Source organism: Globicephala melas, chromosome 11 (assembly GCF_963455315.2).
Source record: "Globicephala melas chromosome 11, mGloMel1.2, whole genome shotgun sequence".
Classification (NCBI taxonomy): Eukaryota; Metazoa; Chordata; class Mammalia; order Artiodactyla; family Delphinidae; genus Globicephala; species Globicephala melas.
Genome location: NC_083324.2, coordinates 6,740,198 through 6,762,375, shown reverse-complemented (window position 1 = coordinate 6,762,375; position 22,178 = coordinate 6,740,198). Strand labels below are relative to the sequence as shown.

At 55.2% G+C, this 22,178-nt stretch overlaps 1 protein-coding gene across 12 annotated transcripts in view; it reads right to left on the bottom strand.

Annotated features, from left to right (window-relative positions):
• ATP2B2 (ATPase plasma membrane Ca2+ transporting 2) overlaps window positions 1–22,178 on the bottom strand; it is a 351,712-nt gene that overhangs the window by 52,075 nt on the left and 277,459 nt on the right. For 7 of the 12 annotated variants that reach the window (XM_060307759.1, XM_060307760.1, XM_060307761.1 and 4 more), the window contains 6 exons: window positions 20,846–21,103; window positions 19,710–19,835; window positions 8,084–8,209; window positions 6,438–6,470; window positions 5,290–5,349; window positions 246–287 (listed from right to left, as the gene is read on the bottom strand). In XM_060307759.1, coding sequence (XP_060163742.1) covers window positions 246–287; window positions 5,290–5,349; window positions 6,438–6,470; window positions 8,084–8,209; window positions 19,710–19,835; window positions 20,846–21,103 — 645 coding nt within the window. The remainder of the gene's footprint in view (window positions 1–245; window positions 288–5,289; window positions 5,350–6,437; window positions 6,471–8,083; window positions 8,210–19,709; window positions 19,836–20,845; window positions 21,104–22,178) is intronic. The other 5 variants (XM_060307764.1, XM_060307767.1, XM_030840824.2 and 2 more) reach the window with 3 other exon arrangements.

The following is a 22,178-nucleotide window of genomic DNA, read 5'->3' as shown; positions in this document are numbered from 1 at the left end:
CAAAGACCCAATTTCAAGTCTTCAGCTGAATGGGCAGCATAGCTCAAAGGCTGGGGAGAAGCTGGCTTGTGGTGGCCTGTCCTCAACGGGTAATGCCTCCATTTGACCTGGCACCATGTGATCACAGCTACCCCCTCCCCCCAAAGGTGTCAGGCGCCCATAGGCATGGACGTCTGCCTCTGCTGTGGCCCTCAGAACCGGCGGGGAGGGGCCGCAGGGACCACAGGTTAATACAAAAGGGTTACCTTTGCTCTGGCTGGCGTCCACATTGCCATCCTGCATTTTACCTATACGACAAAGAATTTTAACAGACAACAGAGAATCAGACAACACACGTTGGTCACCATGAAGACGCAACAGGGCCACAGACATTCATGTCAGATGGAGGGAGGGCCAAGCCGGCTCCGCCCTTCTGTGCAGGGACGCCGGGGAGGCCCCTGAGACAAGAGCAAACCCGTGGTGGCTGCAGGCTTTCTCTTGATTCTCTGGGGGCACAGAGAGAGCACTTCTGGGATTATTTTGGCCCTAAGCATTTTACAGACTAACCAGCAGCCTTTGAGGGTAAAGGAACCATAGTTGGTTGGCAGGAAGCAGAAGGAGTGGGAGATCTAAGGTCCCCAGTGATTAATGTGGAATTTGGTTGGTGCCTTTTGTGGGCTGAGAGGAGGCAAAGGGAAAGATGAGAGAGAGAGAGAGAGAGGGAGGGAGGGAGAGAGAGAGGGAGGTTGATTCTAGGATGGGTAGGAGTTTGGTCAATGTGTCCTTAGTTTCTGGCTCCAGGAGGAATGATTCCACTTTCTGCTTCTCCTGGTGAAGGGGTGTGAAGCCACAACATGGAGAAACCCCCACCTAGCCTCACTGAGAGTGACTCAGGCAAAGGGTGGGCAGGGGCTCCCCAGTGGTGGGCTCTGAGGTGCCCACACGTGTCCAGGGGCCTGGTGGCAGTGCCCTGGCTCCCAAGGGGAAGCTGCCTACCCCTCCCCTCCACTGAGCTGCATGCTCTTTATTCTGGGTTGACCAGCTCAGGCCACAGCAGGCAGGTGAAGTCTGGCTGATGGGATCCCCTGGGTGCCCCCAGCCCCCCACCTCAGCCCTGCCTATCAGGGACAGATGCTGCCTAGTGCTGGGTCTGGGGCTCCCCACCCCCTAATCAGGGCCACCGGGGAGGCCGCCTACCCAGTCTCAGCCCAAGGCGCGTGGCCTGCATTCACAGGGTAGGAGGTATTGGTGACCTGCTGCCTGGCAGCCAGACACCTGTCTTCACTTGCTGGCACTGCAGGGGTCGGGGGGCACCCTCCTGTCCCACGGGCTCACCCTGAGGACTCTGAGAAGGGTGCCCCCAGCCCCAGCCGTTTGCTGAGAACGAGATTTTCACAGCTCATGTTCCAGGCGCATACATGACCACCACAGTTTCATCTGGGCCTCACCACATCCCTACCGGGCCGCTCCAGATCACACCCACTGACGATGAAAAACTGCGGCTCGGGGAGGGACACGCAGCAGGGTCTCTGCCAGGTCTCCGCCGGTAAATGGAGAGCTGGCCCCGAAGTCCATGCACATTTCATTTCTGCCCCCATCGGGGAGAATGCAGCCACCCTCAGTCCCCCGAGCCAGGGGGAGGGCAGGTGTTGAGGCGGCACTGGTGGGACTGGGCTCCTGAAGCTGCTGTTTCGAAACCAACTAGCCGTGTGGCTTCACCTCTCCCAGCCTCGCTTCCATCTCTGTAACCAGGGGTGGCCACAGTGCCTCCCCGGAGCTCCTAAAAGTTGCCTTAGTGACAACCGCTCGCCCAGCAGCCTTTGGCACTTTGCAAGTGTCTCCGATCTTGGCAGTTTTCCTGATACCCTGCAAGGTGGGGCGGGAGGGGTTTTCATCACTCTTATTTTACAGATGAGGAAACTGGGGCCGAGGGAGGCTCAGGGGCAGCTGTCATTTATAGAGCATCCTGATGACTGTCCTGAGGCTGCGTGAGAAGTTCAATAAACACTGTCATCCCCACCACCATATCCATCATAGGTGACTCGGAGGGGAGAAGTGGCTTCCTGGATGCCAGCCCCGCACCATCACTCCAAGGTCAGTGCAGGGCTGTTCCCACTGCCTCTCCCAGCGAAGGGTCAGTGACCCGCCCCGGGGTTTAAAGAGAAAAGTCCCCGTTGCTCTATTGTAAAATTCTTTCTACTGGATTAGAAACAAAACAGAAAAAGGCGTTTTGGAACCAATAGGAATTAACTACAATAATTATTTTTATTTTTAAAAATAATTTTACTAACTGGGCTAAGGGGCACCAGAGGACTCCTCTTCAGTAGTCTGGTGTTAGACGGCACAAAGGGGCCTCTATCTGCATTGCATATTATCAGATGCGATAGCCCGCATGTGCCCAGCAACCAAGCTAGCAATTTCCTCTTTTATTTGCATAGTGACCACACGGCCAGAAAAATAATCAACAAAGCGTATGTTTGAGGGAGGGAGCCATATCCTGGGGGTGCTTTGGTGCAGATGGCCTGGCTTCTCAGAAGCAAGCGGCTCATCTGGGGTTCTCCTTAGCCAGACGGGTACTCGCCTGGCCCTGGAACTGTGGTGGGACGTTGCTCTGGTCCCCCATGGGACGTGGAAGATGGGCTGTGATTCAGGGGAGCTGAGATGGAGGACAGGACCCAAGATGGGGAACCGGGGTGGAGACCTGGAGGCCCCTCTGTATCAGATGCTAGATGCAGCTTTGCCAAATGGGTCTGTCCTCTCCATGCACTGTGAGGGTCATGGGTGCAGAAAGCTTCGATGTGGAAGGTCCACGGTGAGAAGACCCGGTCCTAAATAGGAGACCTGGGAGGTGTCACTTCCCTTCCCTGTGCCTCTGTTTCTCTCTCTGTGAAAAACAACACTTTCAACCAAGGTGATGCTTACGAAAAGCACTGCAAAGTACCTTGTTAATGTCCAGAGTTAAGAGTGATGTATAATTAATCGTGATGTATTCTATAGTGATATATCAATAAATATAAAAGAAATAATAAAATAAAAATGGCAATTATAATGCCTCCAAAATGAATGGAACACCCCTACCTTTCAGTTGGGAGGGGCTTGGGGGGGTGGAGTGAGGGGGGCATCCTGCCACCTGAGTGTGTTTTCCACATCCAGGTCATCCTGATTTGGCTCAGACGAAGGAGGGGAAAGGAACAGTTAATTCTCTCACTCACCAAGGCTCAGATTAGCACCCCTCAGCCTTTAGTGCCCTCTGCCTGGAGCCTGGAAAGCACGTTAGAACGCAGGTTCTCATTCAGGTCTGGGTGGGGCCTGAGATTCTGCATTTCTAACAAACTCCTGGGAGACGCCCAGGCTTCTGGTCCTCCGATCACAATTCGAGTAGCAAAAGCTTAGAGTACTGGTTCCAAAGTATAGTTTGGGGGCCTACCAATCCTATGACATTCAGCCAGGACACAGCACAATCAAGGCTGTCCCTCTGCAACAAGGAAGAAACCAGTTTTACCCAGTGGGTTCTTAAACACCTTTGACCACAGGAATCCTTTCCTTGGGCAGGGGCGTTGGTGGTGGGGAAGACTTAACATCCTTGTGAAGTTTACAAGACATTAGCAAGAGTGGCACACACTTTCGAGCCAGGCAGGCCTGGGTTCACATCCCAGCTTTGCTACTTTCTAGCTCTGTGACGTTGGACTAGTGTCTTGATCTCCCTGAGGCTCAGTTTCCTCATCTTTAAAGTGGGGACAAAAACCTCTGAATCACAGGGTTATTGTGAGGATTCAATGAGATGCTTGCAAAGTGCCTGGTGCCCAGGAGGTGGTTAAGGAATGACAGTTCCCCGTCTTTTCCTGCAGCTTTTCTTGGGACACTTGGAGTTTTCTGCTACAGCTGCAAGTGAGGCTGCCCCTTTTCTGGGACCCACTAGTCTGGATGTGGTCTATATGTTCCCCGAGCCCAGCAGGCTTGTCATCCTGGGGGAAGCAGGATGCCACTTCCCGTTTCCTCCCTGCCACCCCCCAGCCCCCCACGTGGGTTTGCCTACTTTGGTTCTTCCTGTTATCTCTCGCCACCCCTCCCTCACACATGACACCTCCCACACCCCAGGCTGTCCTGATTTCTCCCCCGTGCCTGAGATAGACCCATACCCGAATCAGCCCTTCTTGGCGAGGCCCTGCCCACAGAGCAGTCTTGCCCAGCCCCTGACATCTACGGTGTGTGTGGGGGGTGCTTCCATCTTTGGTCACTTTGACTCCGGGTGGCTCAGCCGGAGGTCTAGGGCAGGGGACGGGAGGATGAGGCGGGACCAGAGCTCCATGTCTTCCAGGAGTGGTGAAGAGTAAATGATATAATGGATGAGAAACCCGCAGCCAGAGATGCCTGGGATGCGTGACACTGGAAAAAAGAAAACTTTCCCTCCCCTTCAGTTCTCCAGGGCAATGGTTTCACGACCAAGCCCTAACAGCTCCCAGGAGCAGTCTGGGTGACTTGACGTCACCTAATTTGGGTACGGGGACGTATCTGAGAAGATGGGAGGGTACAGAGATAAGAAATCTTGGAGGCAAATGAAGGAATTCCTTCCTGCCTGTGTGTCAGGAGGTTAAGATGCAGCTCCCAGGTACAGTGGCAGCCCTCTGCCCCCACCACTCATCCCCGAGGAGGCCAGTAAGAATGCAGAGACTCAGAACAAACGCTCCAGCACAGGCAACAGCAAGAAACACCAGTCCACATCCCAGGGGCAGAACCAGGCCCGAGCCCAAGCGAACCCCCGGCCCGTTCGCTCCGTGAGAGAGAAGAGAAAGAATGTCTACTAGTGGCTCAGCCATGCTACGGGGTGGGGTCCAGGAGCTGAGCTCTGGCCTGGGTCCCCCTGCCTCGAGGGAACTGGCGAGTCGAGGACCGGAGCCTTCAGTGGGGACCCAGACGCCAGCTTCAGCCTAGGTCCTGACCCCGGGCCTTCTTCCCAAAGCCGGGGCCAGGAACGGGCTTAGGAGAGGGCCACGCCAGGCGGGACGCTGCTTCTTGGGGGGCCAGATCTGAAGCCAAGGTCACGTCCCTCTTCCGGGCTTCACCGGGGGTCAAGGGCCCAACAGGAGCCAGTGCCGTCGTGGCAGCCATGAGTGGGGGCAGAGCTGGATCCCCGGTGGTGGCTTCTCTCTTAAGCGCCTGCCCCGTGTGAGAGGACGACCGTCCCCGAGCTGCCCATGCACATCCAAGTCTGTGCCGTCCAGACTAGGGAGAGGCAAGCCCAGAGTTGAGGGTGCGGGAGACGCCCATCCAACCGAGACCGAGAGCTCGCCCTGGGAGTGGGACACGTACCATTGACTAGGCTGGTATTTGCACTATCTGCAGCATTTGAACCTGCCGCACCATCGGCCGCTGCGGGGGTGGGAGGGATGGAAAATGCAGTGTGTCACAATGGAGAAAAGCAACAACGCAGGACAGCAACAACAATCGACATGAACCAACTTGAGGGAAATAAGATGACTACATTCTTAAAAAATCATCTCCGTTGGAGATCAAGAAACTCAAATTTGGGAGTGGAGGTGAAATGTTCCCATAGAGATGCCACAGAAGTCGGGGGGAAAAACTCAGACGTGGAGGGTCTTTGAAATAAAATATGGAGGATGATCAATGCGGTTACGCGGGGTGGCACTGCTGGTGGTGAGGTTCCGGACTGAGGCACCCCGTTGGCCCAAGCAATCAGGCGGGGGCCTTTCAGACAGGGTTCTAGGAGAGGGTCTGGCTGACCATCAGGGCCAGCGGCGCTCATGGCCAGGAGTCGATTCAAAATATTCAGCGAGCAGTGCAGTGCGGGCACTGGCCGTTCTGAAGGGGTGCTTGCTATGACCATTGCTGTGTCCCGGAAGAACGTCCGTCCACGGCAGTGACTTAGGATTCATGCCCTTGACTCAGGCTACTGCCCATGGCCAACTCCTCCTTCCCTAACTGGCACTCAAAAGATCGCCTTGGTGACCCCCATAGGAGGTGCCCCACCACTTAAAAGGTGACATCAAGCATGTGGTATTTTGTGCGTGAGACAGAGAAGGTAATAGCGAGTTTTCCTTAATTTAGGAATCAGAAATGATAGGACGTGCTCCAATTCACTCTTGCTGCTTTTTCTTGGGGCGGGGAAACGTGTTTCGTGGGAAGGAGAGGGAAGAGATGCTGGGTAAGGTGGCTGTGCTGTGAGGCGAGGGCAAGGTGGGACGGGCTCTGTGGGGTCATGGGGTGCTGAGTGGGCTGAGGGCGTGCGGAGGTGGTGGTGGTACCATCTGCACTGAAAGCCCTGGAAGGTAGGCAGACCGGGAGTGCACGGGGGCACAGTGGAGGTCTGGTGGGGCAGAGCCCCCCGCAGTCAGGTACCCCCTTTAGCTGTGTGCTGGGGATCTAGGGCCAGGGCTCAGGGGTCAATGGCTGCTGCTACTTCTAAAACCCCATCTACCCTGAGGAGTGTCTTACTGTACCTGGTAGCTGAAGGCCATCCCCCTTCTTCACACCTGTGTGATGATTTTTGAGACATGTTAATGAAGGAGAAGCACATACAGCCTTTTGTGTGTGCACGCGCACACACACACGCACACGCACACACACACACCGGTACGCCTGGGGTCATCCTGAAACGGGAGGCTCTAAGCAATGTCCCTGGTGGAGGTGATGGAATGGAAGTGCCGAGGAGGTCCAGCCTGGCTGTGCTGCTCGTGGGGGCCTGAGGGGCTGGGCTGGCCTCCCAGATTCCTCTGTCACGTCCCCTGCACATCCCACCTCTTCCTTCTACACTGATGTCCCCATCTTGTTGGAGTGCAGGTAAATGTTCAGCAAGGGACCGACCTGTGCTTTGGGGCAGAAGAGGCCTGTTTTTTTACTGGCATTTTAAGAAGCACCGGTCTGGCCCATGGGAGCTTCTGGGTGCTTGTGCCCCTCACCCAGGCCCCAGTGAGGCCAAGGAAGTGGGCAGAGCTGCTGCAGCCTGCCCAACTGCCCGCACCTGGGGCCACAGCTGGCCACAGCTGCTACGGCATTGCGCGGACGCTGTCCTGACGTGTTCCGGGCCTCTTGGCCAAGACTTGGTCCTCAGTCTCAACATCAGCTCTCCCAGATCACAGCTTATTTCCATTGCTGCTGGATGGGCCATCGTAATCTTAGGGGTACCCCACCAGGAAATGGGTTTTGCCCCTGGGAACAAGTATCCTTTGATCGTGACCCAGACTTGGTGCCTGGCTGACCTCTGAGAGCTGGAGGGAGGCTGGCTGCCCCTAAAACTGAAGGAGGGGTCATCTATTACCTCATCTCCTTCCCCTGGACTCCAGAAGGTCTGGGTATTGGGCGCCTCCTCTGGAGCTTGGGGAAGGAGACAAAAGACTGCAGATGTGAGAGTGGGGGGTGTCCCCGAGACCGAGTGTGAGTGTCGGGAAGTATTCAGCTGTTCTGGGCCAGAGGCTGGGCCTTGGATTTGGGCCTGGTCTGATGGGATTGGGGCTCATGTTTTCCAACCACCCCTCCTCTGCTCTGAGAGGCAGCTGTAGCCCAGGCCGACAACCTGCTGCACCAAGGGCAGCCCATGGAGTGAGGAATCTTGTTTGCAGGGGGAGGAGGAGACAGAACCCAGCTGAGATGGCAGCTCTGGGGACAATGGGGAGAGGCTCACAGCAGTTGATTTGCAGGCACACATGTGGCCACCTTCCCCAGAAGACCCACCTCTGGGGAGAGTCTATACTGGGTGAGTGTGCAGCTCTGCTCAGTGGAGTTGAGAATAGTGGAGGAATTCGCCCAGGTGGGGATTTCTACACAATATCAGGGGTCATGATGGGAACAGGTCACTCTTGAGGCTGGAGACTCAAGAAAAGGCTCAGCCGCCTTGGCCTGGCCCAGGGGGAAGGGGGGCCCCCCATGACATGACTGGACAAGACAGAGACTGGAACGAGACCCTGGAGATGGAACAGACAGAGCCTCCTGGCCCAAGAAGGGCCTTGGGGTTACAGGAGGAAGCTGTTGGCACAGGGTATGGACATAAAAGGCACTCAATAACTATTTTGTCTAGTGAATGAGTCAACAACAAAAAAAATGTGGCCTTAAGAGCTCCTTTTCTGGTCCACAAGAGCGTTGGGCTTACCTTTCTTGTCCTTCTTCTCTTCCTCCTCACCGCCGGCCCCCAGCAGGGTAAAGATGATGCCGGTCTGAGAGTTCACACCCACGGCGGTCACCACCATCCGTCCAGAGCCCTCCATCACATGAGTCCCTGGGGAAGGGGACGAAAGCCAAGTTACCATTGCACGGCCCAAGGCCCCTCCCGCAAGGAGCGGAAGGCACTCGGTCTCAGTTGACTCGAGGCAATTTGCCTGCTGAGGTCCTAGGGCACCACCTACAGTTAAGGTTCAAGGTGTGTGCTCAAGATGGGTCCTTTAAAGATGATTTCACCTTGGGATGGTGCTGTGATGGGCCTGGAGCTCAAACACTGCTATACCTCAATTCTTAGGCCCCCAGAAAGCTCAGGCCTACCACCTCCTACCTGCTCCTAGAGAATCCCTTCTTCTCTCCTCTTTCTCCCCTTCCCCCTCTCCCAGTCTTACGGGCCAAGCAGGGACCACTCCCTCTTTTCCTTAATGATATATCTAGAACCAGACCTTGCTCTGCAACCAGCAAAAAAAAAAAAATGCCAACTAAGCCCTGGACTGGACTGCTTAAAATGGGGTCCACCAACTTCCCAAAGATCTGGGGAAAGAATTCAGGGCTCTATGAAGCTGAATGAGAAAACAATGACCTCTTTATTTTCACAAACATCAAACTGAAATTTCGCATTTCCCCCTATTAAGAACATAGGCAATAAACCCCAGGAGTGTCAGTGGTGGCCACAACACCATTACATATGTTACAGAAATCATGGGGTTTTTTTAATATCACTTTATAGCTGTTGCAGATACTTTTTAGGCTTATCCTTATTTTACAACTAAGGCAATTATTACACTGACTGCTGGATCTTGTTATTCTAATAAAGAAGCACATATGTTACTACACCACACATTAATTCTTTTCTAATTACTTTAACTATTTCAATCTAATTGGCTTCCTTTGTGATCCAGTGTATTTTATTTTATGTATTTCAAAGCTTTATTCTGAATAGGGGTGGCCCCTGATGACCTCAGACCTCCCCAGGGGTCTGCAGTGCAAGAAAAGTTAAGAACTCCTTTCCTAGAATTTTAGATTTTTAAAACTGGGTTCCAAAGGGTCCTGGAATTCTTTCAGGGGGCAGGATGGGGCAAGGGAGGCCTTTGGTCAGAGTGGCCCCAAGTTTATTCATCTTTGGGGGTTCTGTGTCAGCTTTTATTTGGCAAGAGGGCACTCTGCTGAGTAAAGAATCTAGATAAATGAAGTTTGGCCTGTCAGGTGTTCCTTTTTCCCGATTTTCATTTTTACCGCTCTGGCTAGAAAGCTCTCTACAATGCAGCACAGAGTTTCTCCTTCAGCAGAGAACTAACAGGCCAATCCTGCCTGGTGCAGGGTCTCCGGCCATCCCCAGGCTGCACAGGAAGAGCTATACCTGGTCTACCAGACAGACGGCCACGGCCACTGACCCCAGCCACTACACGGCCCTGATGACTTGCTTCTTGAACTCCTTCTGCTGTTGAGAGATTTTCCTTCTTTCCCCTCAAGATCATGGTCATTTCCTCCTGTTTTCAGGCTCACTTGTCACTGATGGCCTTCTCCTGGCCTCCCACTTTGCTTCAGACTTGAAGTCTAGGTGGACAAACTCATTAGGATTGTATCTAAAATAAGAGTCAAGAGGTTCTGAGTTAGGGCAAGAAGCACTTTCCTTAAAGCAAGGAATCTCTTTTCACTTTTCAAGAGGTTTCACCCACCCCTTCCCTTTCCTTCTGGGATCTGAGAGATGTCCTGAGACTGTGTGTGTGTGCGTGTGTGTGTTTGCACACGTGCCTGTGTGCGTGTGCACGTGTGGTGTTCCAGCCTCTTGGCCTCCAGGATCTCAGGATCTTAAAGTGTTTACAGACAGACAGATGCCCTCCAGTAAGCTCCTTTGAGGTGGTAAAGGTCGGTCTGTCCATCCATGATGGGTAAACCAAGTCATGAAGGCTCCCAGAGGCAGCATGGAGCCCAGCAAGCTGTACCAGGACCTGGGCTCTCAGGGGGTGAGCTCCTCAGCTGGTTCTTTATCCATTCCCAGCCTCTTCGGTCCCCGAGCCGGGCACAGTGGGGACCACAGAATGAGCTCGGACACTAACTCCAGGCCGATGAGCCCAGGCCTGGTGTCTTCCCATTACAGACAGACCCTGAAGCACACGTACCCCACAAGGGGCACAAACAGGGAGAATCTGGGCCCAACTATGGGACTCTGGGAGCTACAATAACTTGCTGACAAAATGCTTTCTCATGCACGGGCTCAGCTCGTGTGGGAGCTGGCAGGATGGACTGTTAAATACCAGCAGTATTAGAGGAGGAAACTGAGGCCCAGAGAGGTCACACGTGGGTGAGGGTGGGGTCACTGTAGATCTTTAAAGGTGAGGGCTGAACACACTTCAGTGCACTCACAGGGCGTAGATGGCAGGGACAGCAACCAGTGCTACCTTCTGTAGGACACCTACTCCGCTCCAGGCTTTGTGCCCTAACTCTAACCCTAATCCTTCCCACGCAATCATCTCATTAGTCCTCATACTGGCCCTCGGTCGACAGAACAGGAAACAGGGAGAAGTAGCTTGCCCAGGGTCGCCAGCTGGAGAGGGACCAAGCCCTTGTCCGGTTTCTCACGTGCTGCTCTTCCCCAGGAAAGAAGGCTTCACACTCTGGTCTCAAACATGTTTGTGAAAAAGTTGGCTCTGCCTGGCTGATGATGGAGAAGCTGTTCCCCACCTCCCCAGTCCTGGGCGGGATGGAAAAAGACACAGGGGCCAATTTCCACCCAAGATAATCAGACCCCAAATCACCTTCTAATCTAATCACTCCCATCTCAGCACTGGGAGGCCAGGGAGGAGGGAGGAAGGAGGAGGAAGCCAGGGAGGTGGCCTCTGCCCGCAACATGGGGATGCGGGGACATGGGGTGAAGGCATAGCATGCCCCCCACCCAGCCTCGATGAGCCCTGGGGAGTCCTCCAGGCCCTAGCCTCAGATGGGCCAGAGAAGTTGGGGGCATCAAACTCCCCCTCTGGCCCTCCCTCCCTCTGTGCCCCGGCAGCACGCCCAGCCTTCGCTCTGACCATTGCTCCCCCAGCTCAGACACCCCCCCCCCCATAGCTCCTCAAAGTCCAAACACCTTGGTCAGCACCCCCTGGATCACACCTCAACCTTCTTCCGGCCCTTGACCACTGATTCCCACACTGCGCCCTCAGCCCTGGGCGCAGCACAGCTCACTGGGCCCTTCTGTCCAGCCCTGGTCCCCAGCCCCATTCCCGCCTCTGCTCACATAGTTATCACTGCCTGAATGCCCTTCCCACACCTCTTCTCCAAAACCTCCTCCTCAAGGCTCAGGACAAATGCCTCTCCTCTTAGGTGACTTCCCTGACCCCAACAAAAGGACATCACCTCTCTCCTCTGGACTGCCCCCCGGGGTTTCCCCTGGGGGTGCCTCCCAGCCTGGTGTCCCCACTAGCCTGTGAGCCCCTGGAGGGCAGGTGTGAGGGCGAGACCTCTCCTCCTGCCACAGTGGAGGCTTGTAGCTGGAATCTAGCACTGTCCTCCCTGCTACCTCCTTTTTTGTATCTCCCATGGTGGACATGTATTACATTTATAACGGAGAATCCACACACCCTCAATAAGCCATCTTTATGGTTTCACAAAGGGTCAAATTCATCCAGCCCAGCTGTCCTCCCTGGGCTGCCCCTCTCCCGCACCAGGACCTCACAGCCTGGTTGCCCCTCCTGCAGGAGGAAGAACAGAGCAGACCAGGTCACCCCCAGGCTGCCACTCCCCAGCTCCAGGATCCCCTGCAGGGGACAGTGTTTAACCCCAAGCGCTGCAGACCCATGTAAGCCATGGGTCTTTGGGTGCGTACAGAGGTTGAGAACCTTTTGGGGAGGGGGGCCCTGGCTGGGCCTTGCACCAGGCTCCCAAGCCCATGGTCCCTTGGGTACCATCCTTCACCTCCTTATGCTCCCATGGAGCCCCTCAGAACACACAGCATGGGGGGTGGTTGATAGAGAGGACCCTAGGCTGAGGGGGAAGGGACTGGGAACAAGTCTGGTGTCTGCTGCTGATGTGCTGTGTGACCTGAGGCCAGCCGTCTCCTCTGTGGACCTCAGTTTTGTCCTCTGTAAAACGGGGAGGTCTGGCTTAGGTCATCACCTCTCAATGGTGAAGTCTGGGCACCTTAGGTCCCAAGGAGATGAGGGCCACTCCTGGGTGGGGTAGGGCAGCCTCCATGAAAAGGCAGCATCTCGGGGAGTTCTGACGGGCCAGCAGAGGCCTGAGCAGACAAACTGACCATGTGTCACTCCCTTCCAGGGCCACGCTTGTTCATGGGATGGACAGGTGTGGTGGAGTCCAGCTCTGTGCCGGGCTCTGGGGCCCAAGGGGCCTCTGGTGGTCCCTGCCCTTCAGGGGCTCACAGTCTAGTTAGGGTTGAGGGGAACAGACAGGCACACACATCAGCAACAACACAGGACAACAGAGACCCAAGGGTCCCATGGCTGGCGGGGGACACAGCCCAGGCAAAGGGGGGAGATGGGACAGTGTGACGGCTGCGGATCGGCTGGGCTGAAGCTGAGGGTGGCCTGAGTGCAGAGCTGCAGGGTTGGGTGTCTCCTCGGGGTTCAGTAGGGAGCCGCCGGAAGTATTCTGGGGGGAGGGAAGAAGAGAGCTAATACTTATGGACGTTCCCCATGTGCCCCATACTATCTGAGCCCCTTTTCCCACTCGGTGGCCACAGTCCCCGGGTGAGGTCATTATCATCACCCGCATTTCACAGGGCATTGCTGGGGCGGCCGGGTGGCTCCTGGCTCCTATTCTCTCTCCCGTGCTGGGAAGGCTTGTGCACAAAGTCAGAGGCAGAGCTGTTTGGGGACACAGCCCCGAGGAGCGAGAGGGAGGCAGGCGAGCGGTGAGGGAGCTCTGTCAGCATCTAGCTCCCGCCCATCCGTCTGTCCATCCATCCGTGAGCCAGAAAGGAGCTCGGGCCCAGGGAACACTGCGGGCTCCCACCAACGGGACGGCCTGTCCTTCCCCACCTGAACCTTCATCTCCTCTCCCTGCAGATGACTTCTGTGGCCTCTAACCTGGCAGCTGAGTGTCGGCCAGAACTTTCCCAACTGCAGACTCAAAGCCCATCTCTGCCTCAGACTTGCTGCAGGCCTGGCAGATGGCATCTCGGGGCCAAAGTCTCATGCGATGGCAAGTGGGGTGCACTGAGTCCCAGGTGGCAGAACTAGAGGAGCCTAACTTTACAAAGTGAACCTTCTTAGCCCAGAGAGGGCAAATGGCTCAGTGAGGTTGCACAGCACATGAGGCACAGGTAGGGGCTTAAACCCAGAGCTCCTCACTCTCCTGGTTTTGACTTCCTAAGCCTCTCTTTGGACAGCGAGAGCGGGGAGGTCAGACCTTCTAAAAGGCCTTTTCCTGAGGGTAGAGAAGGGAAGAAGGGACGGAGGCCTTCTCTGGGGATTATTACCTGCCTCCGGCACAAGCACCAAGCAAAGCCAATGCGATTGCCACGCCAGACGCGGTTCTGTCTTCATTATTGTTATCAACGCAGTTAATAACAGTAATAACGCATGCTCACAGAGCATTAGACAGTCGGCAAAGCATTTCATGGCCCACAAGCCCGTCCCCCTCACAACAGCCCTGTGAGGTAGGTTTTAGTGCAGGCACAACCCCAAGCCCCTCCGCCCACCTGTGGCCTCTCTGGCTCAGAGAGGTTAAGCGATGGCCCAGGGTCACACAACCGTGAGCGGTGGAGCCGGGACTTGAACCCGTGCTCTATCCACTACACCCCGCTGCCTCTCATGGAGAAGAGGCAGGGTAGTGTAATGGAGAGAGCGCGGGCCGAGCGGCACACTGGGCCTTCCTGCGGTCACGGTGCTGTCCTAGGCTCCCTGGTGGCAGCGGCAGTGGTGGTAGGTCCGGCTCCCCGTGCCTGGCCTTCCGCTCGGCAGGCCCGAGAGAGTTTGTCGATGTCCTGGGTAACCTCATGCTGTTCATGCTCTGGTTCCAGGGGTGATGGAGGAGGCTGGGGTCCTGCAGGGGACCGAGCCAATGGGCCTGCTGGAGCCAGGGCCTGCTGCTTTTGAGGACAGTCCCCACCCTGGCCCGCTGGCCCCTGTCCCTTCCATGGCCACATCGATGGTGCCTGATTGTTGGTTTCCCCGTGGAATTCACTATCAGGTGCTTCAAACAGGCCACACCGCTGGGTAATGAAGTCAAGGGGTCCTCGGAGGTGCGCTCGCATGTGGGCGCTAGGAGGCTGCCGGGCTGGAGTCTCCCTCTGGCCCTGGCCTCGGTGGGCCTTTACACGCCTGCTTGGGGCCTCAGTTTCCCCAGCTGCAAATCGAGACCAGACCATGGTTCTCTAGGGATCTGTGAGTCCACTGACAGGCTGTAAGGTGACAAGTCCGGACATTTACTTCTCATAAGAGGGACTATTGCTTTCATGGGACTCTCATGGGGGTTCATGACCCAGGCAGATTAAAAACCACTGGCCTTCCAGGAAAGGCAAAAGAAGGCTGAGGACCTGCTCTGTGCTAAAGGAGGCTGAAGAGGTAGGACACCTAAACGCCACGCGGCTGCGCTGGCTCCCAGCCTGGGGGACGCTGTGGGGACAGCTGGCACGTGTGAATATGGATGGTATGTCGGGTATCAGTATGGCATCAACGCTTCCTGAATTGATCACTGTGCTGTGGTTATGCACGAGGACACCTTTTCTTCGGAGACACACCTGAAGTAGGAAGAGGCCCTGACGAAGGAGAGAGGGAGGCTCCTGAGAGCAAGGGAGGCACAATGGCAACAGCAGTTGAACCAGAGGGGAGGCCATTCAGGCGTTCATTGTACTAGTCCTGCAACTTTTCTGAAAGTTTGAAATTATATTAAAATACAAAACTAAGAAAAAAAATAGGCCGAGGTCAGAGTTTGTATTCCAGGGCCCACCCATAGGTTGTCTGACCCACACAGGCTTTTGAAAAATTGGAATTTCTTCCCAACGTCTTCAACATCGGGAGATTGACCTGAAAAATCTGAATCTCTTGCTCCCCTTGCAGAGAGTGGACTTTGCGGCCACACGGGGGGCACGTCCACAGGCAGCAGGGGAAGCAAGTGAGTGCTTGGTTCGGTGTCCACACTCCCCCTACCTCACCCCGTGGATGTAGGGACCTGCGGTTTCTGCACGTTTCTACTCTGCCTGGGCTGAAGCCACTGCAGACATGGGCCTGTGTCTGCCCGTGTGTCCTGGGGGGCGAGCTCCAGGCCTTTAGGATTTCCTTTGTGCCCACAGCTTTGGAGACATCTGAATCTTTCTGAAGGCTCGTCTGCCCCCACTTGTCAGATGGGGAGACTGAGGTCCTGATGGGCAGAGGTCATAGCGGGAGCCAATGCAGGGCTGGAACCTGGAGGTTCTGCCTCCAAAGGCTGTGTTCATTCCACAGCACACAGCATCTCACACGTGCACCGTTCACAGAGGACAGTCACATCTGTCCAGGCATGTGCTCCCCACAACAGCCCTGTGGAGCAGGCAGGGGGGAAGGGCTCCTCACCGGCTCACTGCACAGACACAGACATGGAGGCTTAGAGAGGAAGGGACATTTCCAGGGTCAAAAGTCGGGCATGGCAGGCCACCTGATCGAGAACTGAGCATTCTTTGCCTTCCTCTAGGCTGAGCCAGTGTGCCAGGTGCCATGTGGGGGCGTCTGAACTACCATGAGGACCCTGCAGGGGCCCCCAGCATGGTCCCTCTGTGTTTTCTGAGGGTCATCTGACCAGAAGGCCCAGCAAAGCCACCGGCACAGGGGAAGGGTCCGAGATGTCTGGTCATGTGAGAGTCCAAATGGCAGTTATGCAGGGTTCAGAGCACTGGGGAAGACAGCAATCCAGGGGAACCCCCTGGAGGAGGCAGGCTTGGGCAGGCTGAAGGTGGAGAGGAGCTGGATGGGGGAGAGACAGGGCCAGCCCAGAGAGGGGGAAAGGGGACACATTCAAGAAGAAGGAAGGGAGGGGAAATGGACATATAAGCTGGGGTTCCTCTCCCACTTTACAAGTGAGAAAATGGAGGCTCAGAAAGGGTATAAGAAGATCGTCCAAGGTCTCCCAGCCAGTGAAGGGCAGAGTCGGGATGTGAACCCAGGCTATCTCACTCCCAAGTCCAGGCTCCGTCCGAGGAACAGGGAAGGGAACCAGCCGACCGTGAGCATCCCTCCGGCAGCACTGTGCTAGGTAGGGGCCTCACCTACATCACACACCAGGACGCCACTGTTCTCCTCACAGGTAAACTGAGGCTCAGAGAAGTGAAGCGACATGCCCAAGGCCACAAAGCAAGTTCATTTCAGAGCCCAGATCCGGCTCAGCCTGCCCAACTCTGCTCTTTCTACAATGCAGCACAGCCTCCCTCCTCACTCTGGCAGACAGTGCCTGAGCCCTAAGGTGTGCAGGGCCTGGGGTGGAGCTGGGCTGACCTCCCGACAGCCTCAGGCTCGGGCTCCCACCCTCTTGGACCGGCCAAGGACGGAAGGGGCCCATAAAAGTGAGACCTGTTGGATTTGTTTGGGTGATGGGACTGTGGATGGGTTTGCTCTTTATTTTACCTGAGATGCTTTGCGCAGCACAAAACTCAATCAGCATGATGAGGCTGTGCCCGAATGGGCCGAGCGCAGTGTGACGTCACAGGCTAATGCATGGGTCCCAGGTGGCACAGGGCAGGGGTGGTCAGGGAAGACTTCATGGAGGAGGTGGGACTGAGCAGATGGGCAGGAGTTAAATGTGCAGTGGGGAAGGGAGAGAGCCGTGTGGGAGGAGGGAACGGCCTCAGCAGAGGCAGGGCAGAAGGAAGGAAACAAGGTGGGTCTATAGCAGAGGTGCAGGTGAGAACAGGTGTACTGAATCTGGGACTCTCACCGCAGGGAGCAGCACTGAATGCAGCGCCCATTCAGGGTTTCGGCCTCCTCTACAACATACCCACCCATAGCCTGTCCAGGCCCTGCTCACACACAATCAGTGACGGGGAACTCACTACCATACAGGCAGCCTCTTTTGTTCCTGGAATGGTTCTGACTGTTACAGAATCCTTCTCTTTCCAATTAGATTGCTTTCCATCGGGCTGACCATGCCCCTTTCTCACTGTCTTTTCCCCAGGAGCCTGGGCTAAGCCACTGCCCTCCCTCTCCGCCAGGCAGCTGGGTTTCTGAATGTCAGTACTGCAGCTCACGGTCAAGTTTCATTTTCTTGAGTCTAGTTCACCCTGCACTCTGGCCATCTTTGTGGGTACTGATCCTTGCTTTCTCTTTGTCAGCATTCCTGGACTTGTGGTCTCTGTGAACTTGATGGGCATACGTTCCATACCGCAACAGGACAGAGCTCCAGGGAAGGCCGCTAGAAACCTTTCACCAGATTGCCAGCAGTTCAAGAGTCAGCACAAACTGACCGAAATCCCCTGGCCTCAGCACAGTCTTCTCCATCTTGCCCACAAAGACACCACGGGAGACCTTGGCTCCCGTTTCCTGACATCCAGAGGCCCAGGGTCTACTCCATTTGCCTGGGCTTCCAGCCAGATGGAAGGTCGAGACTAGAGTGGTTGATTCCACTCCAGCTGGCCAGCCGACTTCCCATCCAACTCTGCCCTGCTGCTCTTTTCCAACGTCTTTGCACCTGTGCCCACCTCTGTGGCTGTTTGCTCATGCTTCAGGTCAGTGACCCTGAACATTTTCTCTCCCCAGTCTCCTGTCAGGGAACCATCCCTCCTCTGCTTCCTCCAAACTGTCTGGAACCTTCATCACTCATCCACTCAGGCCTAGCTCCTTCCCTCGACTTGCACTGATCCCCGTGACCCACCTGGCCACTTCTCCCAAGGATGCTCGCCTGTCTGACAACCACTTAAGCCCAGAGGTCAGAACCAGGGCCACAGAGCAATGACCATTTACTGAGCTCTCATGTGGCTCTAAGTTCCAAAGGGCATTTGAGGCTTTCCATGATCACTTGGTCAGACCCCGCCCCGGGCCTTTGCACTCGCTATCCTTCTGCCTAGAATGCTCTTTCTTCTCATTGTTCTGGTTTTAGCTCAAATGCAACCTCTTCAGACAGGCTTTTCCCTGATCAACTAAGATTCCCGTTCCCTTCCTCAGGGTCTCTATCTCACTATAATGGTGTAATGTCTTCACCTGACTTATCACTATCTGAAATTATGTTAAATATCTGCTTGTTTGTTCCTTCCTTGTTTGTCTCTTTTACTAGATTCTAAGCTCCAGGAGGGCAGGGACCTTGTTTGTCTCATTAACCACGGGCACACAGTAGGTGCTTAATAAATGTTGGTTAGATAGTTCTTGATAATAAATGCCCCAGACCCAATTCTCACTCCTTTTTACCGTCGTACCCTGCAGACATGCTGCTCTCCTCTTCTGTATTTCTAGGAAATCCCGCTGCCCCTCTGCTAGGAGGGCCCTTTCTCCACAACTCTGCTTGGTGGGCTCCTACTCACCCCTTAAAACCCAGCTCAATTCCACCTCTCTGGATAGTTCTGTTCTGTCGGTTTTCTCACACCTTCCTCACTCCTCTACTGTGGAATCAGCTGTTTGCTGGTCTGCTTCCCCCAGCTTACTCAAGCTGGGGGCTTCCAAGGCCAGGGGATGAGTCTGTAACATCATGGAAGGGAGGGCCCAGGGCCTGGCCCAGAGCAACTGCTCAGAGGATGTTTGCTGAGCGCTGCTGGACAATAAAGCCTTTTTGGTGCCCCTGCTTGGAGGGCGAGTATTTCACCTGTCTGGTGCCTCACCTCTGCAGGGTCTCCTCTCCTCTCTTGCCCCCTGAAGCAGCCAGACTGAGATCTTAAAAATGTAAACATGATCAGCTTACTGCTGATTCCAGAGAATCCTCATCGTACGCAGAAAATTTATAAACTCCTGACCATGGTGCACAAGGTCTCCCTCTTGCTCCCGGTCCTGCCTCAGGGCCTTGGCACTTGCTACTCCTGCTCCCTGCTATACTCTTTCCCTGGAAAGTTGCAAGACCAGCTCCTTTCCATCATTCACACCTCAGCTCACATGTGGCCGCCCCGACCTCCCCCACCACCTGCACTCCATCGCCCTGCTTTTTTTTCATCATATATGTATTACCCTCTGGAATTTTAACATTGTCTGTCTCTCCACACTATACTACAAGCTCCTCAAGGCTGGGGCCTCATCTGCCTTGTACACTGCTGTGTCCCCAGCCTCCAGCCCAATGCCTGGCACACAGCACGCATCTAAAGTAGGCATCACCAGACTGATTCTTTCTCATCTCTCACGAGAACAGGCTTCCATGTTTGACTTTTCAGAAAATCAACTTACTAGAAGGTAAGTTTCATGGGGGCAGGAATTCGTTGTCAGTTTTATTCACTGTGCTCGCCCCAGGGCCTGCAGTGCTGCTCAGTGCACAGTAGGCTCAATGTACGACTGCAGGGGAAAAGGGAGGGAGTTCTCGTTTGGGTCCGAGTTGGCCAGAGATCTGGAGACAAGAACCAAAGTCTCTGAGACCCTCCAGCCTCATAAAGGGGACATGGATGCCCCCTGGGCATGGGGGCAGAAGCGGCAATGGGAGTGAGCCCACCGTGGGCCACAGCTCACCTGACAGCAGCATGGGGTCCTTGTCCACAGACTTGCGCACCTGGTCAGACTCCCCTGTCAGGGAGCTTTCATCGATCTTGAGGTCATTGCCCTGGATGAAGAGGCCATCTGCAGGGAGGAGGTCGCCTGGTAGGAAGAAGGGTGAGGGGGTCAGTCAGCAGGGTCTCAGGTGGCTGGAGAGGCTGGAGTATTCTCTTCAAGGTGTGGTTGCAAGGAAGGTTCACCCTTGGGAACTGGCTGCCTAGAGTTCCCAGGATACAGAAGCCAAGATGGTGCCCATCAAAGGACCACAGACAGCTGAAGCCTGGGGTCAGGGTGAAGGGCATGAGGCCCGGGGGGCTGAGGTTAGGTCCCGCAATAATCCTCGCTTGGGTGGGCATATCCTTCAGTTTATAAAGTGCTTCTCTTGGCATGGCATGGACTTGGGGCCCAGTTTTCTGAATGATTCAATCTTCTCTGGTCTCAACTCTGTTTTGGGGAAATTCTTTTGGAAGGGATTAATCTCTCTTGACTAGGCTGAAGAGCCCCCCCAAGACAGGCATGTTATCAGAGGAAACCAAGCCCCCTAGGGCTGAGTGAGGAGAGGCCTGCCAATCTTTCCCCCATCTTTGGCCTCTACTTACCTAGGACATATCTCATCTAAATCCCCTTTGGCACCAGCCTGCTCACGTTCTCCATGGCAGTATCACAGGCCTAGAATGTTCACTCATCCACGTCCACTCCCTGTAACACCTTCTCTAGCCCAACAACCATCCATTAACAGCCGAATCAGAGGTGGGAAATGGATTTCACCTCATCAACCCATTCTGAGTGTTAGTGGTCCCTGGAGTGTTATACTGAGAAGGCGTCTGAGGATGTATCTAGGCTTTGAGCTGAGATTGATTAGGAATGTCTGCTAAGGGTAGAAGTCTGGAGAGTTGTGGTACGTGTGCCATGTATTTGCCATTTCTGATTTAAATGGATTCTGGAATCCTACCTCCAGAAAGGAGCCTTCCACCTCTCCAAGGAGCTCAGAAGACAACCTGGCTTGGGCTCAGCCTTCAGGAATCCACCCCCTGCCCTGGACCAGCCTGTCTGGGTCCCACCTGTGCCCAGATGCCAGCTCCAGCATGTGGCTCTGTGGTTGGGTCACTTACCATATTTGACCTGGGCGATATCCCCAACCACGATCTCAGCCACAGGGATCTGGACCACCTGGCCAGCCCGGACCACGGTGAACTTCTGCTCCTGTTCAATGCGGCTCTGCAGGCCCCGGAACTGTTTCTCTTTGCTCCAGTCATTGAAGGCCGTGACCAGGACCACGCAGATGACCGAGAGGAGGATGGCGGCCCCCTCGATCCAGCCCGCCTCCGCCTCCCCTTCATCTTCTGCCCCCGCCTGGGCCGTTGCACATCCTGCAGACAGCAGAAGGAAGCAGGTGGGGTGGGTCAGCCAGGCAGAAGGGGTCTCACAGCAATCAATAGTGCAAGTGCTTTAGGGTCTAAAATGCAGTTTTGCTGATGTCCTTTCCTTCCCTTCTTCCAGCAACTGTGAGGCAGGTTTCTAGGCTGCGGCGGGAGCCATAGTGCTGGACCTGCCCTCCAACAAGCTGGTCTGAATCCTGCTGCTGCCGCTCTATGGTCCTGGGTAAGCCTTCCCTAAGCTTTGGTGTCCTTATCTGCAAAATGGGAGTCACTGAGACCACATTCCAGACTCAAGGGGAGGAAGGCAGAAGCTCCAGCCTGTGCTTAGCACCAGGAGGTTCCTACTCAGCCCTTGTTGGATTTGAGCCCCGACTGCACAGTGAGGACACCGACACTCCGAGCCACTTGTCTGATCCACAGTGACCCTCCACCCCACACCCTTGCACCATTGAACCTCCAGGTCTGGGCCCCACATTGCTTAAGGCCTGCCAGACCCACCATGTGACAAAGAAAAAGAAGACACCAGACACATCTGATGCCAAGGCCTCGGACATGAAGGCAGGTCCTGCCCACGCAGTGCTGAGCCCTAGCGCCTTTCCAAGCCCCTCCGCACATCCCGTCTCCTGCATCCCCAGAAGGATCCGGAAAGTCAGAGGTATTACCCCCATGGACAGATGTGGAAACTGAGGCCCAGAGAGATGAGTGCCACACCAGGACTGGCCTAGGCCCTTCCTTCCAATGGGCAGGGGTCGGGGGGTGGAGAAGTGTCTCTCCATGGACAGCATCTGACGATCCACTCCTAGAAAACTCAGAGCGGGCCCCTTCCACCGAGGCTGGGCCCCACTGGGCCATTCGCAAGGCCTGCTGTGTGCCAGGCATTCACTTTAATCCTCAAGCTGGCTGAGAGGAGGGAAGCAGTTCAGAGAGGGACAGCAACTCAGCCAGGATCACACAGCAGATCTGGAGTCTGAATCCAGGCCTGGAATCTGACACTGGACCTGGCCTGCCCACTACCCCTGAGCCCAGTGGCCCTCTCTGCCACACGCTGGCCTCACTGGGAAAGTAG